Here is an 18,963-nt window from a genome sequence, read left to right on the forward strand (position 1 = left end):
ATCGTTTATGTTTTTGTCTTTGTACACTTTTATGCCTTACTACCGCTGGCTAATGTTGTATTGTTCTGAATGTTAAAAAAGAAATGACTGAGCGGCCATTTTGTGATGATGGGTGCCAATAGCGCTCTTGTGGTAAATTGAACGGATGTCTGCTTTTATGCTATTTCACTGTGAGTTTTAAATACATCCTGGAAGTAATGAAAAAGAAAAACATTTACAGTACATTTGTAAATTATATTGATTACATTATGGTAGTTAAGAATTCAAATGTCTGACATTTTCTGCAAATATGCTTTTAAATTACACACTTAAGAATAAAAACTTAAAAATAAAGAAATAATATCAGTTCAAAATACATCATTTTCAATAACTTACTCGTTTCGTAGTTTTATTAGAGTAACGTTGTTTCTAACGTGTTCTCGTAAACATTCTTTTATTTTGAAAGTCTCAACCGGACGTAGTTCCTCCGCTTCGTTTGGCTCCTGTGGAACCGAACAGGAGGCATTTTTCCTTCGCTCTGCTACATCTGCTGGTCCAATTCCGCCGCCGCCGTATGTGATTTAACCGCTTTCATTCATTTTTCAACGCCGCTTCGTTCGTCTCGCTCGGTCCACACCGACGCCACGGGCCGAACCGCTGCGTGTCGGGCTTCACTCGCCGTTATTTTGGACGTTTTGGGCCGTGTTCCTCGGTGAGTGGCCCGTCCAGGCTGGGTGGTGGCAGCGGAGCACAATGATCGAGCGACCAGAGACTGCGGTTCCGAGCATCGCTGTAAGTCCCGCACGGTTGGACATCAATGGGAACTGGGCTTTTGTTTCGATGAAAGGGGCGAAATTATTGTGCCTTTTATTTGCTTCCAGTGCCACATTTTCACATCTAGTACCGATCCGCCCATTTGAAATATTGCAGCTTGAATGAAGCATAATCTGTCCGGCCTGACGAGCTGAGCTCCTCCATTATGCACACCCTAACCCTAACCCTAACACTAACCCTAACCATAACACTAAACCGAACCCTAACAAGCTGAGCTCCTCCATTATGCACACCCTAACCCTAACACTAACCCTAACCATAACACTAAACCGAACCCTAACGAGCTGAGCTCCCCCATTATGCACACCCTAACCCTAACCCTAACACTAACCCTAACCATAACACTAAACCGAACCCTAACGAGCTGAGCTCCTCCATTATGCACACCCTAACCCTAACACTAACCCTAACCATAACACTAAACCGAACCCTAACGAGCTGAGCTCCCCCATTATGCACACCCTAACCCTAACCCTAACACTAACCCTAACCATAACACTAAACCGAACCCTAACGAGCTGAGCTCCTCCATTATGCACACCCTAACCCTAACCCTAACCCTAACACTAACCCTAACCATAACACTAAACCGAACCCTAACGAGCTGAGCTCCCCCATTATGCACACCCTAACCCTAACACTAACCCTAACACTAACACTAACCCTAACCATAACACTAAACCGAACCCTAACGAGCTGAGCTCCTCCATTATGCACACCCTAACCCTAACCATAACACTAACCCTAACCCTAACCATAAACCCTAACAAGCTGAGCTCCTCCATTATGCACATCCTAACCATAACCATATCCCTAACCATAACACTAACCCTAACCCTAACCATAAACCCTAACGAGCTGAGCTCCTCCATTATGCACACCCTAACCATAACCATAACCATATCCCTAACCATAACACTAACCCTAACCCTAACCATAAACCCTAACGAGCTGAGCTCCTCCATTATGCACACCCTAACCATAACCATAACCATAACCCTAACCATAACACTAACCCTAACCCTAACCATAAACCCTAACGAGCTGAGCTCCTCCATTATGCACATCCTAACCATAACCATATCCCTAGCTCCTCCATTATCCACACACTAACCCTAACCCCTAACCCTATCCACACCCTAACCCTCCATTATCCTAACACTAACCCTAACCCCTAACCCTATCCACACCCTAACCCTAACCCTCCATTATCCTAACCCTAACCCCTAACCCTATCCACACCCTAACCCTAACCCTCCATTATCCTAACCCTAACCCCTAACCCTATCCACACCCTAACCCTAACCCTCCATTATCCTAACCCTAACCCCTAACCCTATCCACACCCTAACCCTAACCCTCCATTATCCTAACCCTAACCCCTAACCCTATCCACACCCTAACCCTAACCCTCCATTATCCTAACACTAACCCTAACCCTATCCACACCCTAACCCTAACAGGAGCAAATGACTCCTTTCAGTTAATATCAGCGTTTAAACCTGAATCTTGCCCCTCTCTTCTGGTACCGAGAGGCAGGTGGTGAACTACACTACCCAACCCGTGGTGAACTACACACGTTTGTTCCGTTGTCTGGGAAAACAATGAGGAGGAGACGGTTCTGAACCGGGTCTGGGACCTTTGCTGTGGACGGGCGAGGCTTTAACTTTCCCAACTAATACATTCTCGACACCGAGCTTGACCAGTTTACTCGTCAGCGTTTGAATCTTTATTAGGTTAGGGTTAGAGGGTCAGGTTAGGGTTAGAGGGTTAGGTTAGGGTTAGAGGGTCAGGTTAGGGTTAGAGGGTCAGGTTAGGGTTAGAGGGTTAGGTTAGGGTTAGAGGGTTAGGGTTAGTGTTAGAGGGTTAGGGTTAGAGGGTTAGGGTTAGTGTTAGAGGGTTAGGGTTAGAGGGTTAGAGGGTTAGGTTAGGGTTAGAGGGTTAGGGTTAGTGTTAGAGGGTTAGGGTTAGAGGGTTAGGTTAGGGTTAGTGTTAGAGGGTTAGGGTTAGAGGGTTAGGTTAGGGTTAGTGTTAGAGGGTTAGGGTTAGAGGGTTAGGTTAGGGTTAGTGTTAGAGGGTTAGAGGGTTAGTGTTAGATGGTTAGGGTTAGTGTTAGAGGGTTAGTGTTAGAGGGTTAGGGTTAGAGGGTTAGGTTAGGGTTAGGCAGTCTCCACGTGACTGCTGTGGACAGGAATGCTGCTGGTCGACCACCTCCGGTTTCCTCTTCTCACTGTACTCACACGTAGCATTGACCTTTCATATGTAGCACACAACGACTTCGACATGTGCTTCTAACGTCGTCTGTGTCAGCAGGCTGTGACGTTCTTCCATGTTCTTGATGGATGGATGGAATAAGTGACTCATTAATGAGGGCAGAAAACATTATGATTGATTAAAACGGCCTCAGCATCAGCTGCTGAATACATGAAGGGGAAGGACTTGAATCCAGATGTGATCAGTGAACCAGGAGCCACCATCAGCAGTGGATGGAGTGGGGGTGGGGGTGGGGGTTTCCACTCAGTACTGCAGCTCCGCTCAGTGCAGGAAGGTATTATTTGGACTGTTACCTCTCGATCTGACGTGTGTTGCCACTGCAGGGTGCCGCAGCGCCATTCATTTGTTCATGGAATAAATGAAGAATGGTCTAAGGAGCACATGGGGTTTTCTAAATTTCTTCTCCCTTATTACACCAAGGTGAGCATTTTTGTTGCCCAGCCAACAGGATCGTGTGTGTCTACCTACAGCTCCAGGTAGATTGTGGCTACACACCGATGGTCCACAGTTAGTTATTAATAGATAAATGACTGACCCAAAAGTGCACCTTATATAACACGTGCTTGAAGTTGTATGTGGGTGAATCGAAGAGGGAAATGGTGGAAAGTGCTCCAGGCTCAGTGGTCGTGCCTGCTGCTGAGCTGGTGCGTTATTGGAGCATGGATGCGTCAATAGATGCGTTCCTTTCTTTTGGAGGCCTACGGTTAAATATGTACTCTGCTGGTTTACTGAAAGCTGGAACATCATTGGTAAATGGATCCGTATCGTTCTTTTGTTGAGGACCTGATTCTCAGCTGTCTGACGGATTGCTCCAGCTGTGTCCTGAACCCTAACCCTCTAACCCTAACCCCCTAACCTTCTAACCCTAGTCCTCTAACCCTAACCCCCTAACCCTAGCCCCCTAACCCTCTAACCCTAACCCCCTAACCCTAACCCTCTAACCCTAACCCTCTAACCCTAACCCCCTAACCCTAACCCTCTAACCCTCTAACCCTAACCCTAACCCTCTAACCCTCTAACCCTAACCCTAACCCTACCCCCCTAACCCTAACCCTCTAACCCTAACCCTAACCCCCTAACTCTAACCCTAACCCTCTAACCCTAACCCTCTAACCCTAGTCCTCTAACCCTAACCCCCTAACCCTAGCCCTCTAACCCTAACCCTAACCCTCTAACCCTCTAACCCTAACCCGGTGGACCGAAGGCATAACATCTTGGCAATTATGCTGTGCTTGGTGCAAAGTTTTCCTTTATTAAAATGATTGTGCTAAATCTGTGTGATATGTCACTCTCACATTTTGCAGCCTTTTGGATCCCAATAATAACATTTTGGATAAAAGCATCAATTTACACAGAATACTCACAGATTAACCCCATTATTTAATTTTTGTCAGCTATTAAAGTCACATTCACAGTGCCTAAAGGTGGTAAATCCGTATTCCTTTCCTGAATGGTCATGTTAGTTCCCTTCAGCACGCCTCTGCTCACAGAGCTGTGTAGCTCCACTTGGACCCTGCAGGGCGGCGCTAGAGAGGACACATGGGCTGTTATCTTGGAGCAGGCTATCAGTCCTGGCACAGCTGTCTGTATTCATCTGATGCTTTTGCACATAAGCAGCATATGCACGTGCACTCATCGGCCACTTTATTAGGTACATTGCTATTCCAAGGTTGAGCCTTCACAACCTCCTTAATTGTTCGTGACATACTGTCAACAAGGTGTTGGAAACGTTCCTCAGAGATTTTGGTCCATATTGACATGAAGCCATCATGCAGTTGCTGCACATCTGTGATGTGGTTGAAATGATTGTCCCGCCACACCCCAAAAGTGCTCTATGGGATTGATGTGTGGAGAATGTGGAGGCCGTTGGAGCACAGTGAACTCACCATCATGTTCCAGTGACCACTTTGAGATGAAATGAGCTTTGTGACGTATCCTGCTGGAAGTAGCCACCAGAAGATGTGACACTGTGGTCAAAAAGGGCTGGACACGGGTTAACCCTAACCCTCACCCTGGGGCGTTTAAACGACCCACACGTGACTGAACCGGTGTAAGTGCCGTTTTCTAACAGGATGTTTTTGCATTTTCCTTCAGCAGCGGAACCTGGAGGGCTACGTGGGCTTCGCCAATCTCCCCAACCAGGTGTATCGGAAGTCTGTCAAAAGAGGGTTTGAGTTCACCTTAATGGTTGTTGGTAAGTGGAAAACATCGACTCCATCTGTCACAAGCTTTTCTCCATTAGTCAGATTTTGCTTTTTGGAAGAATTTGTGTCATCTGGCTTGAAGTTAGAAGAACGAGTGATCCACAACATCCGCTCATAACCTGACATCCTAACTTTCCAAAGGTCTCCCACAGAATTCCCACAGAGCCTTTTGGCAGATGATCATCTGCACTGTTTTCTAGAGATGTAAAAACTATCAACTACAAATACAAAAGTAAACCGTTCACTTATATTATTAATAAATGCAGTTTAAGCTTGACTTTTATGCTTTACAAGAGCAAATGAGACCGAGCACATCTGTTTAGGGAGCAGCAGGATGGTGATTTATTTTATCTGTAAAATGTGGTGACACGGTTGTCATTACAGTGGGTTAGCGTTAGGGTTAGCCCTATTATATATTAATGGATATTAAGCAGACAAACCCCTGTGGACAGGAAGCAGGAGGGACCCAACGATGGCAGAGTGAAGGCTCTCAACGGGATCCTCTGCTCAACTGTGGGCCCCTCTGTCTGGCCTTCCAGCATTCTTGGCTCAGCCCCCAGCTGATCCAAATTTCACACTTGAGAATGTGAGAGGAATAATGGTGTGTTCAACATGGTGTGCTGGTTACTGTAAAAGTCTGATGGCGGGTTGGTACTGACTGGAACATGAGCTGTGTTGTCTTGAGAAGATGTCAGAGAAGATTTGTGATGGCTGTCTCAGCCCGGACGGCTAAAGCTTTAGCGTGTCCAAGAGGCGGACTGGAGACTCAGCTTTTGCTGTGCTCTACTTACGGCACAAAACCGGACGTGGATCCAATAACGACCACAAACATTCCTCACACTCTTCATACAATCTAATGTGTCTTTGTTCATGTCAGAAAGGATGTGTTTGGAAAAAGGTCGTGACCTTGAGCATTACCGGATTATGCTAACCCTTCTGCTGTCAAAGAAGTCCAACAGAAATGCTGGAATGGCCCCTCCTGATATCCATCATTCATCCATCGAGTGTCCATCTTTCTGGAATCCACGGGCTGTGCTGTCATTGTATGGGGATAAGCTTGTGAGCCGTGTGCACGTTTGTACGTGCGCCCAGATAACACCGTCTGGCCAGATTAGGATTGACCGCCTTGTCTAGTAACCCTGCAGAAGGGTTAGAACATCATGGTTGAGTTCATCTTCTGGCCTAACCAAGTGCTTAAAAACCCACTCATCCATTTGTGCTGTGTGATCATCTTTTTATTCTTCTTTTGTGTTATTATTGTAATAGATGTTGTGTCTCCACATACACACTACATATGCATATAGATACAGTCCATATGTACAGTATGTATTATGGCTCACCTTAGCACCCACCTGAGAGGAGCTGGACACAGCAGCTGTCGTGTTAGAACGGACCTCTATCTTTTACGGTTGTCATGGAAGGCAGATGATAAAGGAATGGAGAAGACGTCCCCACCCTGCAGCTTTATCAGAATCCAGGCACAGCTGTGCCCCAGGACGGGAGAACGGCCCAGGACGGGAGAACGGCCCAGGACGGGACAATGCCCAGGACGGGAGAACAGCCCAGGACGGGAGAACGGCCCAGGACGGGACAATGCCCAGGACGGGAGAACGGCCCAGGACGGGAGAACGGCCCAGGACGGGAGAACGGCCCAGGACGGGACAATGCCCAGGACGGGAGAACAGCCCAGGATGGGAGAACGGCCCAGGACGGGACAATGCCCAGGACGGGAGAACGGCCCAGGACGGGAGAACGGCCCAGGACGGGAGAACGGCCCAGGACGGGACAATGCCCAGGACGGGAGAACAGCCCAGGACGGGAGAACAGCCCAGGACGGGAGAACGGCCCAGGATGGGACAATGCCCAGGACGGGAGAACGGCCCAGGATGGGACAATGCCCAGGACGGGAGAACGGCCCAGGACGGGAGAACGGCCCAGGACGGGACAATGCCCAGGACGGGAGAACAGCCCAGGACGGGAGAACGGCCCAGGACGGGACAATGCCCAGGACGGGAGAACGGCCCAGGATGGGAGAATGCCCAGGACAGGACAATGCCCAGGACGGGACAATGCCCAGGACGGGAGAATGGCCCAGGACGGGACAATGCCCAGGACGGGAGAACGGCCCAGGATGGGACAATGCCCAGGACGGGAGAACGGCCCAGGACGGGAGAACGGCCCAGGACGGGACAATGCCCAGGACGGGAGAACGGCCCAGGATGGGAGAATGCCCAGGACGGGACAATGCCCAGGACGGGACAATGCCCAGGACGGGAGAATGGCCCAGGACGGGAGAACGGCCCAGGACGGGAGAATGCCCAGGACGGGACAATGCCCAGGACGGGAGAATGGCCCAGGACGGGAGAACGGCCCAGGACGGGACAATGCCCAGGACGGGAGAACGGCCCAGGACGGGAGAACGGCCCAGGACGGGAGAACGGCCCAGGACGGGAGGGAGAACGGCCCCGCTGGTTTTACCCTGGTGTTGATGGCATTTGATGTGCCGGCGTATTGTAACGTCATATTTGTTCTGGAACCTTATTTTTCATGGAACTGTCTCGTTATCTTTGCTTGCCGTAACCATTTATTAATGGAAATGAAAGGCATTGTATAGCCTCACATACGAGCCACAGACTGTTTTAGCTAGAAAAGGCCTGGCATCGAGCTGGAGAAGATGCAGCATCTCAGCTTATTGTTCTTCAGTTCTTCTCCAGTCATTTTAGGAGATCCATTGGTCCATATGGTCCAGTGTGACTGGACCATAGTCTGTTCCAAATGTAGCACAGAAGAATTCATGTGTTGGCTGTGAGTATCACACTCAGCCTTGGTTCTTCTGTCACTGTGCACGGCCTCATGAACACTGTCATTTTCCTGTGCATGTTCATGCATGTGTAGTCAAACCACTGCAGGCACATTTGTGCCTCCATTTCTCCTTCCTTTGCTTCTCTGCATCTCTATATTTGAGACTCACGCGCCTCCTCCCACCCAGCACGTGCTCTCAGACTAATGCAGTCATGGTTCGGGTTAGTCACGCTTTGGAGGATTTGGAGGACTCGGCCGGGGATCCAAGCATCCACGTAGGAACCGTTGTGTCAATATGGGCCTGTTCATGCTCTGATTGGCCAGAGACGAAGAGCTGGCTCGTTAGCCATCAATGCTAACTCTGTCCTCAGTTTGCCTTTTGCAGTTGCTTAGATCCTGAAGAACTCCCATATTGTGCGGTGGAAAACCACCTTAGTGGCTGGTTGAGGAGAACAGGTGGACCACCATGTTCTGGCAGATGGTTGACGAAGCATAGGTTGGACTCTGACTCTGCCATCTCATAAAACAACTGACCTGTGACCCCAGTTCATAAAGTCACATTCAGCCTGAAGAATTTGCCCCCAAACAGTCTGGCAACAACAGCCTTCCTGGGTGCACAGCTGCACGTGCACGCTGCTTCCTTTCCTTGGTGCCGTATGTTTACCAGATGTCTCATTTCACACTTTGTTGTTCAAGCATCACGTGGCTGCTGCAGGCAGGTGTGTGTTTGTGCTGCTTGGGGGGCATTCAGGACGCTGCCTCGGGGCAGAGCAGAAGAACAGGGCAGAAATGAAAGGAATCTCACCAGTAAATGCCACATTCTACTCATTAAATGTGTTTGCTTCTGTGTCGTCCTTGTGCTAGCTTAGTTTTAGCCTTTTTGTCACGCCCATCTTTGCTCTGGCTGATCTCTGATGATGCTTTTCACATATTTCAAATTTCCAAGGGCCTGCATCTCCCAGCTGCTGCTCTAAAGTGAGCGGAAGCTCTTCCACATCGTCTTCTTGTTCAATGCAACATCATTGTGCCTGAACAGCCAAATTACAACAATATGTTTCTTAAACAGTATAAAATCTGATCTCGAATCATTTCATTTTTTGAAGGGCTTTTCAGCCACATGGGCTGATGTTGACCTGTGTGCAGCTACACACAAATGCAGACGCAAACTCCATTCAGCATCTTCACCGCAGAGAGATGAAGATAGCTTTCTTTTCTGATCCTGATGCCGTTCTGCCAGCTTTTTAATAGAGAAATGAATCAGGACCAGAACAAACTCCTCAGAGATCATAATTATGGTGCCTGGTTGAGTGACTGACCCATTGAGAGGTGGTTTAATGTGAGGGACAGAAGGGGGAAGGGGCTGGAAGTATCGGCCATTTATCTCTTCAAATCTTTAGTTTGTTAACAGAGAGTTGCCAATCTGTCACGTGGAACCAGCATTTAATTGGATCCCAACCAGAGCAGGTAATTGGGACAGACGTGACCACGGGGGTTTGAAATGACTGTTGGGACTTGTTGGAGCAACAGTCTGTGCTAAAGAGCGCTAGCGTTCACCCAAAAGCCGCTCTGGTGGTAAACTGATACCGTTTCAGTTTAAAGTCGGACAGTAAAATGAGTCACACGGGTTCGGCTGATTGTGTTTAGCCTCGTTTTTTTGCACATTTTTAAGACACGTTTGCCATTTCAACTCTGTGAGGTGATAATATGTCTCAGAGAGGCCCCCCCACAGGAGAGTTTCTTTCAAGTAACCTTCGCTTCACATGTATTTGTGGTTTTGAAAACACAAATTCAATGTTATTGTAAGAGATTTGTGCAGAAATGAAACCCATGACAGTTTAAATATTCCAAATTTTAGCATCAGAAATATTCAGCAATTTTTTGTTTCAACTGATTTCTTCTCTTAATCTGCATGTGGAATGTGACTAGCGAGCTAATCACAGAAACATCTTCACTGGGCTGTGGCTCCTGTCCTCAGCAGAAGAGGAGGGCTTCACACCTCTGTGCTGTGTTTCCATGAAGTGGCCTTCGTGTACGCATGATGTGCTTGGCTTCCAATTCCAGAGTGGCGTGAGTCAGGTATCGTCTGGCCGCCACGGACATGGGGACCACATCAATCACTGAGCCAGCAGGATCACCGGGGACGGGGTCTCCTGCACGGAAACCTTCACCACACTGTGACATGAGCTGAAAGAATACACCAGTCTTTTTATCCTATGGTGACAATCATTGTGTTCATTTGTAACTTAGGAGATGAAGTGATTCATTCACAGTTTTGAAAGGCAGTACATTGAAAGAAACTGCTAATATCTTTAGTACGCCCTTTTTCCTGAGGTTCCTGTTTTTAAAGAATGTCTTCTTTGCATCATACACTTCTGTAGGTTTCTTGAGATAAGTCTTATGTAAATTTCCCCGTTGTGGGACAAATAAAGGGAATCTGAATGCCACTATTATTTAAAAGAGTACTTGAGAGTTCAGGTATCTTTGAACTAGCTGGTGCTGTTTGTAGAGGGTGAAGGTTCAACCCTGATATGGACCAAACATGTAAGGTGTTCTGCTAGTAGGGAGAGCTGCAAGGATGCCTCAAAGAGCACCGTCAAGATACCCTTTAGCAAGATACCAAACCCCCAAAAGCTCACATAGGGCCCTGCAATGAACTGGACACTAATTCAGGGGTGTACCCTACCTTTGCCGGGTGCACAGGGGGTCGGGTCCAGCCCCGTCCCCAGGACCCCAAACCATATATGGCGCTGAAGCAAAATGAAGTGCAAGTTCTGCTCTCTCCTCTCTTCCTCTCTATTTTTCTATGCATTTGGGTTAGGGTTAGTCTTGGTGATATATGTCTTCTTTTAACTGTGTCCTCCTCCAGGTGAATCTGGTCTTGGGAAGTCGACTCTCATTAACTCTCTGTTCCTGACTGACTTATACTCCAAGGACTACCCAGGACCTTCCCAACGCATCAAAAAGACTGTGCAGGTGAGACTGATACATAATTATACCAGCATTTCTCACAGCACCCAGCTTCCTCTGGAGTTAAGCCATGGAGCTCTGGTGGTATCTTTAGTCTATCTATTCCACCACATACAGCACTGTTTAGTCTTTGTCTTCATCAGTTTGGTCTAAACTGGTCTAAACCCTTCACTGGCATCACTGACTACTGGCACATTATCAGGTCTGTCTCTACTTCTTGGAGAACCCGTTCATTTTTAAAATGTAGTCTGCCTGCTGATCAGGGTTGCTTAGGGTTAGGACGCTGGAGACTCCAATGACCTGATGATGACCTTTTATGAACATTGGTCCCTTCAGTCGCTGAGCTAAGGAATGTTTTAGTCCACCTCTGCTCCATAATGCTGAACGCAGTATACTGCCAAATAAGTAAAGTTTAGGCATTATTTACACAATGTTAGGGTGTTAGGGTTAGGGTTAGGGTGTTAGGGTTAGGGTTAGGTTCCTAGGGTTAGGGTGTTAGGGTTAGGGTTAGGTTCCTAGGGTTAGGGTGTTAGGGTTAGGGTTAGGTTCCTAGGGTTAGGGTGTTAGGGTTAGGGTTAGGTTCCTAGGGTTAGGGTGTTAGGGTTAGGTTCCTAGGGTTAGGGTTAGGTTAGGGTTAGGTTCCTAGGGTTAGGGTTAGGTTAGGGTTAGGTTCCTAGGGTTAGGGTTAGGTTAGGGTTAGGTTCCTAGGGTTAGGTTAGGGTTAGGTTCCTAGGGTTAGGTTAGGGTTAGGTTCCTAGGGTTAGAGTTAGGTTCCTAGGGTTAGGGTTAGGTTCCTAGGGTTAGGGTTCGGGTTAGGGTTAGGTTCCTAGGGTTAGGTTCCTAGGGTTAGGGTTAGGTTCCTAGGGTTAGGTTAGGGTTAGGTTCCTAGGGTTAGGGTGTTAGGTTCCTAGGGTTAGGGTGTTAGGGTTAGGGTTAGGTTCCTAGGGTTAGGGTTAGTTTCCTAGGGTTAGGGTTAGGTTCCTAGGGTTAGGGTTAGGTTAGGGTTAGGTTCCTCGGGTTAGAGTTAGGTTCTTAGGGTTAGGGTTAGGGTTAGGTTCCTAGGGTTAGGGTTAGGTTCCTAGGGTTAGGGTTAGGTTCCTCGGGTTAGAGTTAGGTTCTTAGGGTTAGGTTCCTAGGGTTAGGGTTAGGTTCCTAGGGTTAGGGTTGGGTTCCTAGGGTTAGGGTTAGGTTCCTAGGGTTAGGGTTAGGTTAGGGTTAGGTTCTTCGGGTTAGAGTTAGGTTCTTAGGGTTAGGGTTAGGTTCCTAGGGTTAGGGTTAGGTTCCTAGGGTTAGGGTTAGGTTCCTCGGGTTAGAGTTAGGTTCTTAGGGTTAGGGTTAGGTTCCTAGGGTTAGGGTTAGGTTCCTAGGGTTAGGGTTAGGTTAGGGTTAGGTTCCTCGGGTTAGAGTTAGGTTCTTAGGGTTAGAGTTAGGTTCTTAGGGTTAGGGTTAGGTTCCTAGGGTTAGGGTTAGGTTCCTAGGGTTAGGGTTGGGTTCCTAGGGTTAGGGTTAGGTTCCTAGGGTTAGGGTTAGGTTAGGGTTAGGTTCTTCGGGTTAGAATTAGGTTCTTAGGGTTAGGGTTAGGGTTAGGTTCCTAGGGTTAGGGTGTTATCATTACTAGACCTGATGGTGAACATTCCAGGTTCCTGCTGATTTCTGTTTTTATTGTGTCATCAACAAAGGCAAGTTGGGAATGAGTCCGGATCCTGTGTGATCTTTGTGATGATGGGATCCTGTGTGATGATGGGATCCTGTGGGATCCTGCGTGATGATGGGATCCTGTGGGATCCTGTGTAATGATGGGATCCTGTGTGATCCTGTGTGATGATGGGATCCTGCGTGATGATGGGATCCTGTGGGATCCTGTGTGATGATGGGATCCTGCGTGATGATAGGATCATGTTACTATAAACTGGATCAACGGTGCCTAGAGATGTAACGAGGTCCCCAACAAGAGTGGTTAGTCTCCGCTTCCTGTGGCCCTCTGAAGGACCTGGTGGCTCCCTGAACTGGGTTTGGTAACTTTCTGGATATTCAGCAGTTTGCTGGTTGGTCTCATTTCAGAATAAAAGTGTGGTTTTAATATCTGTGTGTCTGTTTTAGATGATTTAATATTAGTAGTGAAGTTTACAAAGCTGTGAAATGTAGCGCCCCGAGTTCAGGGCTACAGTTCTTTTCTAAAGTGAGACCTTTGTTTGAGAGAGTTTGTAAAGTCATCAGAGAAACTGTGATTTTTCTCCTGCACTTTTAAATGGGAGGCCTGTAATCGAACATTTCCCCTCATATTCCCAGTTTTAGTCCTTGGGCAGTTTGGAACTGATCCAGTGATGCTGTTTAGAAGGAACCATTATTTTGGGATTATTGCCTATTCTATAAAATGGTAATAAGAAGATATTTGCATCTCCACCTAGTATTTCCATTGGTGGAAAGAATCTTGTGGGACAGGGTTCGAGCTCTCCTGTGGGCCGATTGTGGCGTGTGCACGTGAATGTGCCATGATAATATTTGTGTACATTTTAAAGGGAAACTCGAACCCTAACCACTGCATTTTACAATAATGTCGTGGGTTTTTTTGCTCCCCAGCATTCCCAAAGCTCGGATGTCTTTTTAACTGGGACTGCTGCATTCTTGAGGGTTTCCGACCCGTCTGGTTTCCTCGGCTGCCACAGCTCAAATAGCAAACCTGGTTTCTGAGGTGGCTGAAATGTCAAAGACTTCAGGCTTTTTACAAGATGTTAGATGCAGAATTTGGATCAAATATGTAAAACAGATGTGTGATGTAGGAGCTGGACTCCTGAAGATTATCTGGAGGTCTGTGGAAGCTCAGGAATGTTTTGGGATTGTTTTTTTAGCGCCAGCGGGCTGTAGTTTAAGTAAACGTGATCTTAAAATAGCGAGATGGCCTTGTGAAAGTATGTGGTGGAGGGAGGGAACAGCTGTCAGGCTGCAGGAACCGACCCATCGCTGAGGCTGAAAAGGGTCTGAAGCCCACGCTGTCAGGCTGGGGCCAGGTCAGTCTCCACGGCGAGGGGGGGTCCTCGGCCATCAGCAGCTAACCCTAACCCTAACCCTGTAGGCAATAACCCTAACCCTAACCCTGTAGGCAATAACCCTAACCCTGTAGGCAATAACCCTAACCCTGTAGGCAATAACCCTAACCCTGTAGGCAATAACCCTAACCCTGTAGGCAATAACCCTAACCCTGTAGGCAATAACCCTAACCCTAACCCTGTAGGCAATAACCCTAACCCTAACCCTAACCCTGTAGGCAATAACCCTAACCCTAACCCTAACCCTGTAGGCAATAACCCTAACCCTGTAGGCAATAACCCTAACCCTGTAGGCAATAACCCTAACCCTAACCCTGTAGGCAATAACCCTAACCCTAACCCTGTAGGCAATAACCCTAACCCTGTAGGCAATAACCCTAACCCTAACCCTGTAGGCAATAACCCTAACCCTAACCCTGTAGGCAATAACCCTAACCCTAACCCTAACCCTGTAGGCAATAACCCTAACTCTAACCCTGTAGGCAATAACCCTAACCCTAACCCTGTAGGCAATAACCCTAACCCTAACCCTGTAGGCAATAACCCTAACCCTAACTCTGTAGGCAATAACCCTAACCCTAACCCTGTAGGCAATAACCCTAACCCTAACCCTGTAGGCAGTAACCCTAACCCTAACCCTAACCCTGTAGGCAATAACCCTAACCCTACATCTTGCTGCCTATTTAAGCAGGTTGTGCCTGCCTGCCGGGGTGTCTGTTCGTGTGGGGAGTGCGTTTATTCGTCTACTGTGGGTGTTTGTTCGGGTTCCTTGGTGTTGGTAGGGTGTCTGGTGGTGAAGCTGTTTGGTCGCTTCCCCTGTCGTGTGTTGGTGCTCTGTGTCTCCTGGAGGACCGCTCCTGCTCCTGTTCCTGGTCTCCTGGAGGACCGCTCCTGCTCCCCTTGTAGCCTAGGAGGACTGCCTCTGCCCTCGGTGTCTCGGGGCACGTTCGTGTGGTGAGCGTGTCGCGCCGGACTCCCAAGTCCTCGCCGGTCCTGGAGGACTGTGTCTGGTTGGGGACTCGCCGATGGACCTGTGAGGGGCGAATGCTGCCTCCCGATCCCCCTGTGGTCCAGGAGGACTGTTTCTGTCGTCAGTGTGTGCTCCCCCCCCTGTAAATAAAGCTGTTGACCACTCCACCACTGTGTCCTGGCCTGCGTTGGGGTCCTCTACAACCATGTATCGTAACAACTTCTTTTCAGTGCATAATCTAAGACGACACATCCCAAATGACTGTTTCTATGGTGGCCATTGAAAGCATGATTCTCCTAAATATCTGCTGTCTAGAAGACCAACATTTCTCAGTCATGCTTGAAGTTCCCAGTGTGCTGCGTGGGTGCTCCAACATTGGCATGAAGCATCATCCCTAACCCTAACCCTAATCCTAACCATCCCATGCTCAGAGTGGGAGGGGAAAGTGTCATAAGCCTCAACATTCAGAACACCAGGATACTTTTCCACTACTATTGACATGCGGGGGTTGTTTCACTTCAGTTGTGGTTTAGATAGTATGAATTTTGTGCTCTGTCAGGTGGAGCAGTCCAAAGTGCTGATTAAGGAAGGAGGGGTCCAGCTTACACTGACCATCGTTGACACACCCGGTTTTGGAGATGCAGTGGACAACAGTAACTGGTGAGGACAGTCAATACATGCAGCCATTTAACCCTAACCTAACCCGAACCCTCTAACCCTGACCCTCTAACCCTAACCCTAACCCTGACCCTAACCTAACCCTGACCCATTTAACCCGAACCCTCTAACCCTGACCCTAACCTAACCCTAACCCATTTAACCCTAACCTAACCCAAACCCTCTAACCATAACCCTAACCCTCTAACACTAACCCTAACCCCCTAACCCTAACCCTGACCCTAACCTAACCCTGACCCTAACCTAACCTAACCCTAACCCTCTAACCCTGACCCTCTAACCCTAACCCTCTAACCCTAACCCTCTAACCCTATCCCTAACCCCCTAACCCTCTAGCCCTCTAACCCTCTAACCCTATCCCTAACCCCCTAACCCTCTAACCCTCTAACCCTATCCCTAACCCCCTAACCCTCTAGCCCTCTAACCCTAACCCTCTAACCCTATCCCTAACCCTCTAACCCTCTAACCCTGACCCTCTAACCCTAACCCTCTAACCCTCTAACCCTATCCCTAACCCTCTAACCCTCTAACCCTCTAACCCTAACCCTCTAACCCTCTAACTCTAACCCTAACCCTCTAACCCTATCCCTAACCCTCTAACCCTATCCCTAACCCTCTAACCCTCTAACCCTATCCCTAACCCTCTAACCCTAACCCTCTAACCCTAACCCTAACCAAAGTGACTCCATTTTCTTAGCGTTTCAATCTATTTTTTAAATGACACCACTTCCTACTGTTTGTGTCTTTCTCATGTTTTTAGTTGGCAGCCAGTCATAAACTACATTGACAGTAAGTGTGAGGACTTCCTGAATGCAGAGTCCAGGGTGAACCGCAGGTCTATGCCCGACAACAGAGTACACTGCTGCCTGTATTTCATTGCACCTTCTGGACACGGGTAGGTTTCACATTCCTGTCATCTGAAGATATCTTCCCCTTCGTCCATCTAGCTAGCACCCTGCTTTGATGAGGTCTGAAGGATTGTAGTCCTCAGGGTTCCTCCTAATCTTCAGGGCTCCACAAGCTAGTCTTGAGTGAGCGTGTGCCGGTCAGTGTGTGACTACTATACTAACTACCTAACTAGAGGTTATGTAGTCAGTCCTGCTGATGCTCAGTTAAGTTTTGGCCTCCATGACTGTTACAAGCCAACTGGATTTTGGGGGGGACAAGTAACATAAAAAAGCCAGCGATGAAGAGATTTGCGACAAAAACTGCTTCATTGACCAAAAATCACCAAAATGAGGCCAAAGGTACAAGGCAAAGGACCAGTCGGCACTGTTGAATTAGACAACTAAATATAGTCAAAAACGACTTCCTACACAAAGACGGAAGCCAAAATGCAGACAGGAGGCAAAATAACCCCAAAGTGAAACCTTTATTTAGGATATTTAGGAGTGCAATTGTGATCCAAAAGTGCTGCAGTGAACACGGAACAGTTCTCCAGAAAAAAACAGAACCAGGATCATGACAGACGGCGGTCTGTTCCAAATGAAACGACCAAATGGGGGGAAAAAGCTTTAACGAGTTCAAACTCCAGAGAACCTCAGTGGTTTTAAGATTAAACAGTCCAATGCGATACCCCGCTCACGTCGTCGAGTAGAGGCCAACGGGGCCCCTCGGCCCAGCAAACGAGGAGTCAGATCAGCCCTCCGCCCCAAATCAAGCCGGATGGAAGGCGGGAAGAATGAAGGCGGAAGAGCCGGATCCCAATGGACCAATCAGACGCAGCCACGGTTAGGGTTAGATGGCAATTAGACATGGCTAAATGAACAAAGTTAACAAATGAAAGGCACAGAAGCGGAGGGCGGGTGAGTGAATGGGTTAGTTAGAGTCAGGGCATTAAATAACTTCAGGGATATGGTTCCATCCTTTTTACCCTCCATCTAAAACTGTTGTTTTTACTATCAATTAAAAAAACGGACATTTTTAAACTTGCTTTAGACCTACCTGGTCACACTTTGAAACTATAGATATCAAAGTGTGAGAACTGCCACCTTTGAAGACCACACACCGGTTTCATGAGGATCCGTATTCACTGATGCTGCTTCATAAACCAGGGTGACCCGGCTCTTTGGAGAACACACTCACGTGCTCTGTCTCTGTGAACTAGTGAGCCAAGCAACGGCTGTTTTGTTGCCCTCTCTGTGCCTCAGCATTCCAGATACGAGTCTTTTAAAATCCTTCTTGGGTTTCAACGCACAGATGCACCATGCCCGTGCCTATCGTGCATTGTTTGAATGGTGGGGCTTCATGGGCCCCAGTAGAACGAGCTGTATCGAGCTGGTGCTCCACAGTTGCTGTTACAGTGGCAAAAAAGACCAAATGTAGTTTTCTCCTGATTTAAAATTGGGGATTAGAAATTTAATTCCATGTTGACTTTTCATTATTTCTATTTTACTTGAGTTATTTTTTCACACAATTTTAGCTTTTGTGATCTGCACACCTTTGACATTCACCCTAGTTCCAGAGGAAGATGCTTACTCTACAAATATAATCCCTCATGAGAACTCTGCCACCATTCCGATCTTTCAGGGTGGACTGGAAACCAATTATGGATTCGACTGGCCCTCTGCTGGCCATTTGGAGAATTACACGTTCCCGCTACAGGGGTCGAGGCTTCACGTCATGTAGTGCAGTGGTCCCCAACCTTTTTGTCACCACGGACCCGTACCAGGTGGTTGGGGACCACTGATGTAATGGACTCAGGATTTCAATATCAAGCATCCTGACGTGTTTCTGTCTGCTCCTCAGTCTAAAGCCCCTGGACATCGAGTTCATGAAGAGACTTCATGACAAAGTCAATGTCATTCCTCTCATTGCAAAAGCTGACACTCTGACCCCAGAAGAATGCCAGCTGTTTAAAAAACAGGTATTGATGTGTGCATGTCCAACAACAGCTGCCATTAAGGGCATGCCCAGTTATGATGAGTATTTTAATGAAGTATGTATGGAGAAATGTTGTATATATCGAGTCTTTTCCTTCCTGTCAGATAATGAAAGAGATACAGGAGCACAAAATAAAAATCTATGAATTCCCAGACACGGAGGATGAAGACGACAACAAACTAATCCGGAAAATCAAGGTAATCAATAAGGCAAGACGCATACTATATATTTATGCTTTGACTCTGCTGTCACACTACCTATTTAAGTCAAGAATCTATTTATCTATACATGGCATTTACCAACCCTAGCCCTTGTTAGGTTAACC

General features: G+C 47.7%; 1 protein-coding gene across 4 annotated transcripts in view; it reads left to right on the forward strand.

Annotated features, from left to right (window-relative positions):
* The first annotated feature begins 462 nt into the window (after positions 1-462).
* septin15 (septin 15) overlaps positions 463-18,963 on the forward strand; it is a 30,055-nt gene continuing 11,554 nt past the window's right edge. The window contains exons 1-7 of one of the 4 annotated variants that reach the window (XM_029841405.1): positions 463-771; positions 5,185-5,281; positions 10,960-11,066; positions 15,637-15,737; positions 16,516-16,650; positions 18,504-18,621; positions 18,743-18,835. In XM_029841405.1, the coding sequence (XP_029697265.1) occupies positions 733-771; positions 5,185-5,281; positions 10,960-11,066; positions 15,637-15,737; positions 16,516-16,650; positions 18,504-18,621; positions 18,743-18,835 (690 nt within the window). In that variant the 5' untranslated portion in view covers positions 463-732. Of the gene's footprint in view, positions 772-5,181; positions 5,282-10,959; positions 11,067-15,636; positions 15,738-16,515; positions 16,651-18,503; positions 18,622-18,742; positions 18,836-18,963 lie in introns of all 4 variants that reach the window. The other 3 variants (XM_029841404.1, XM_029841406.1, XM_029841407.1) reach the window with 3 other exon arrangements.

This window comes from Takifugu rubripes, chromosome 9 (genome assembly GCF_901000725.2).
Source record: "Takifugu rubripes chromosome 9, fTakRub1.2, whole genome shotgun sequence".
NCBI lineage: Eukaryota > Metazoa > Chordata > Actinopteri > Tetraodontiformes > Tetraodontidae > Takifugu > Takifugu rubripes.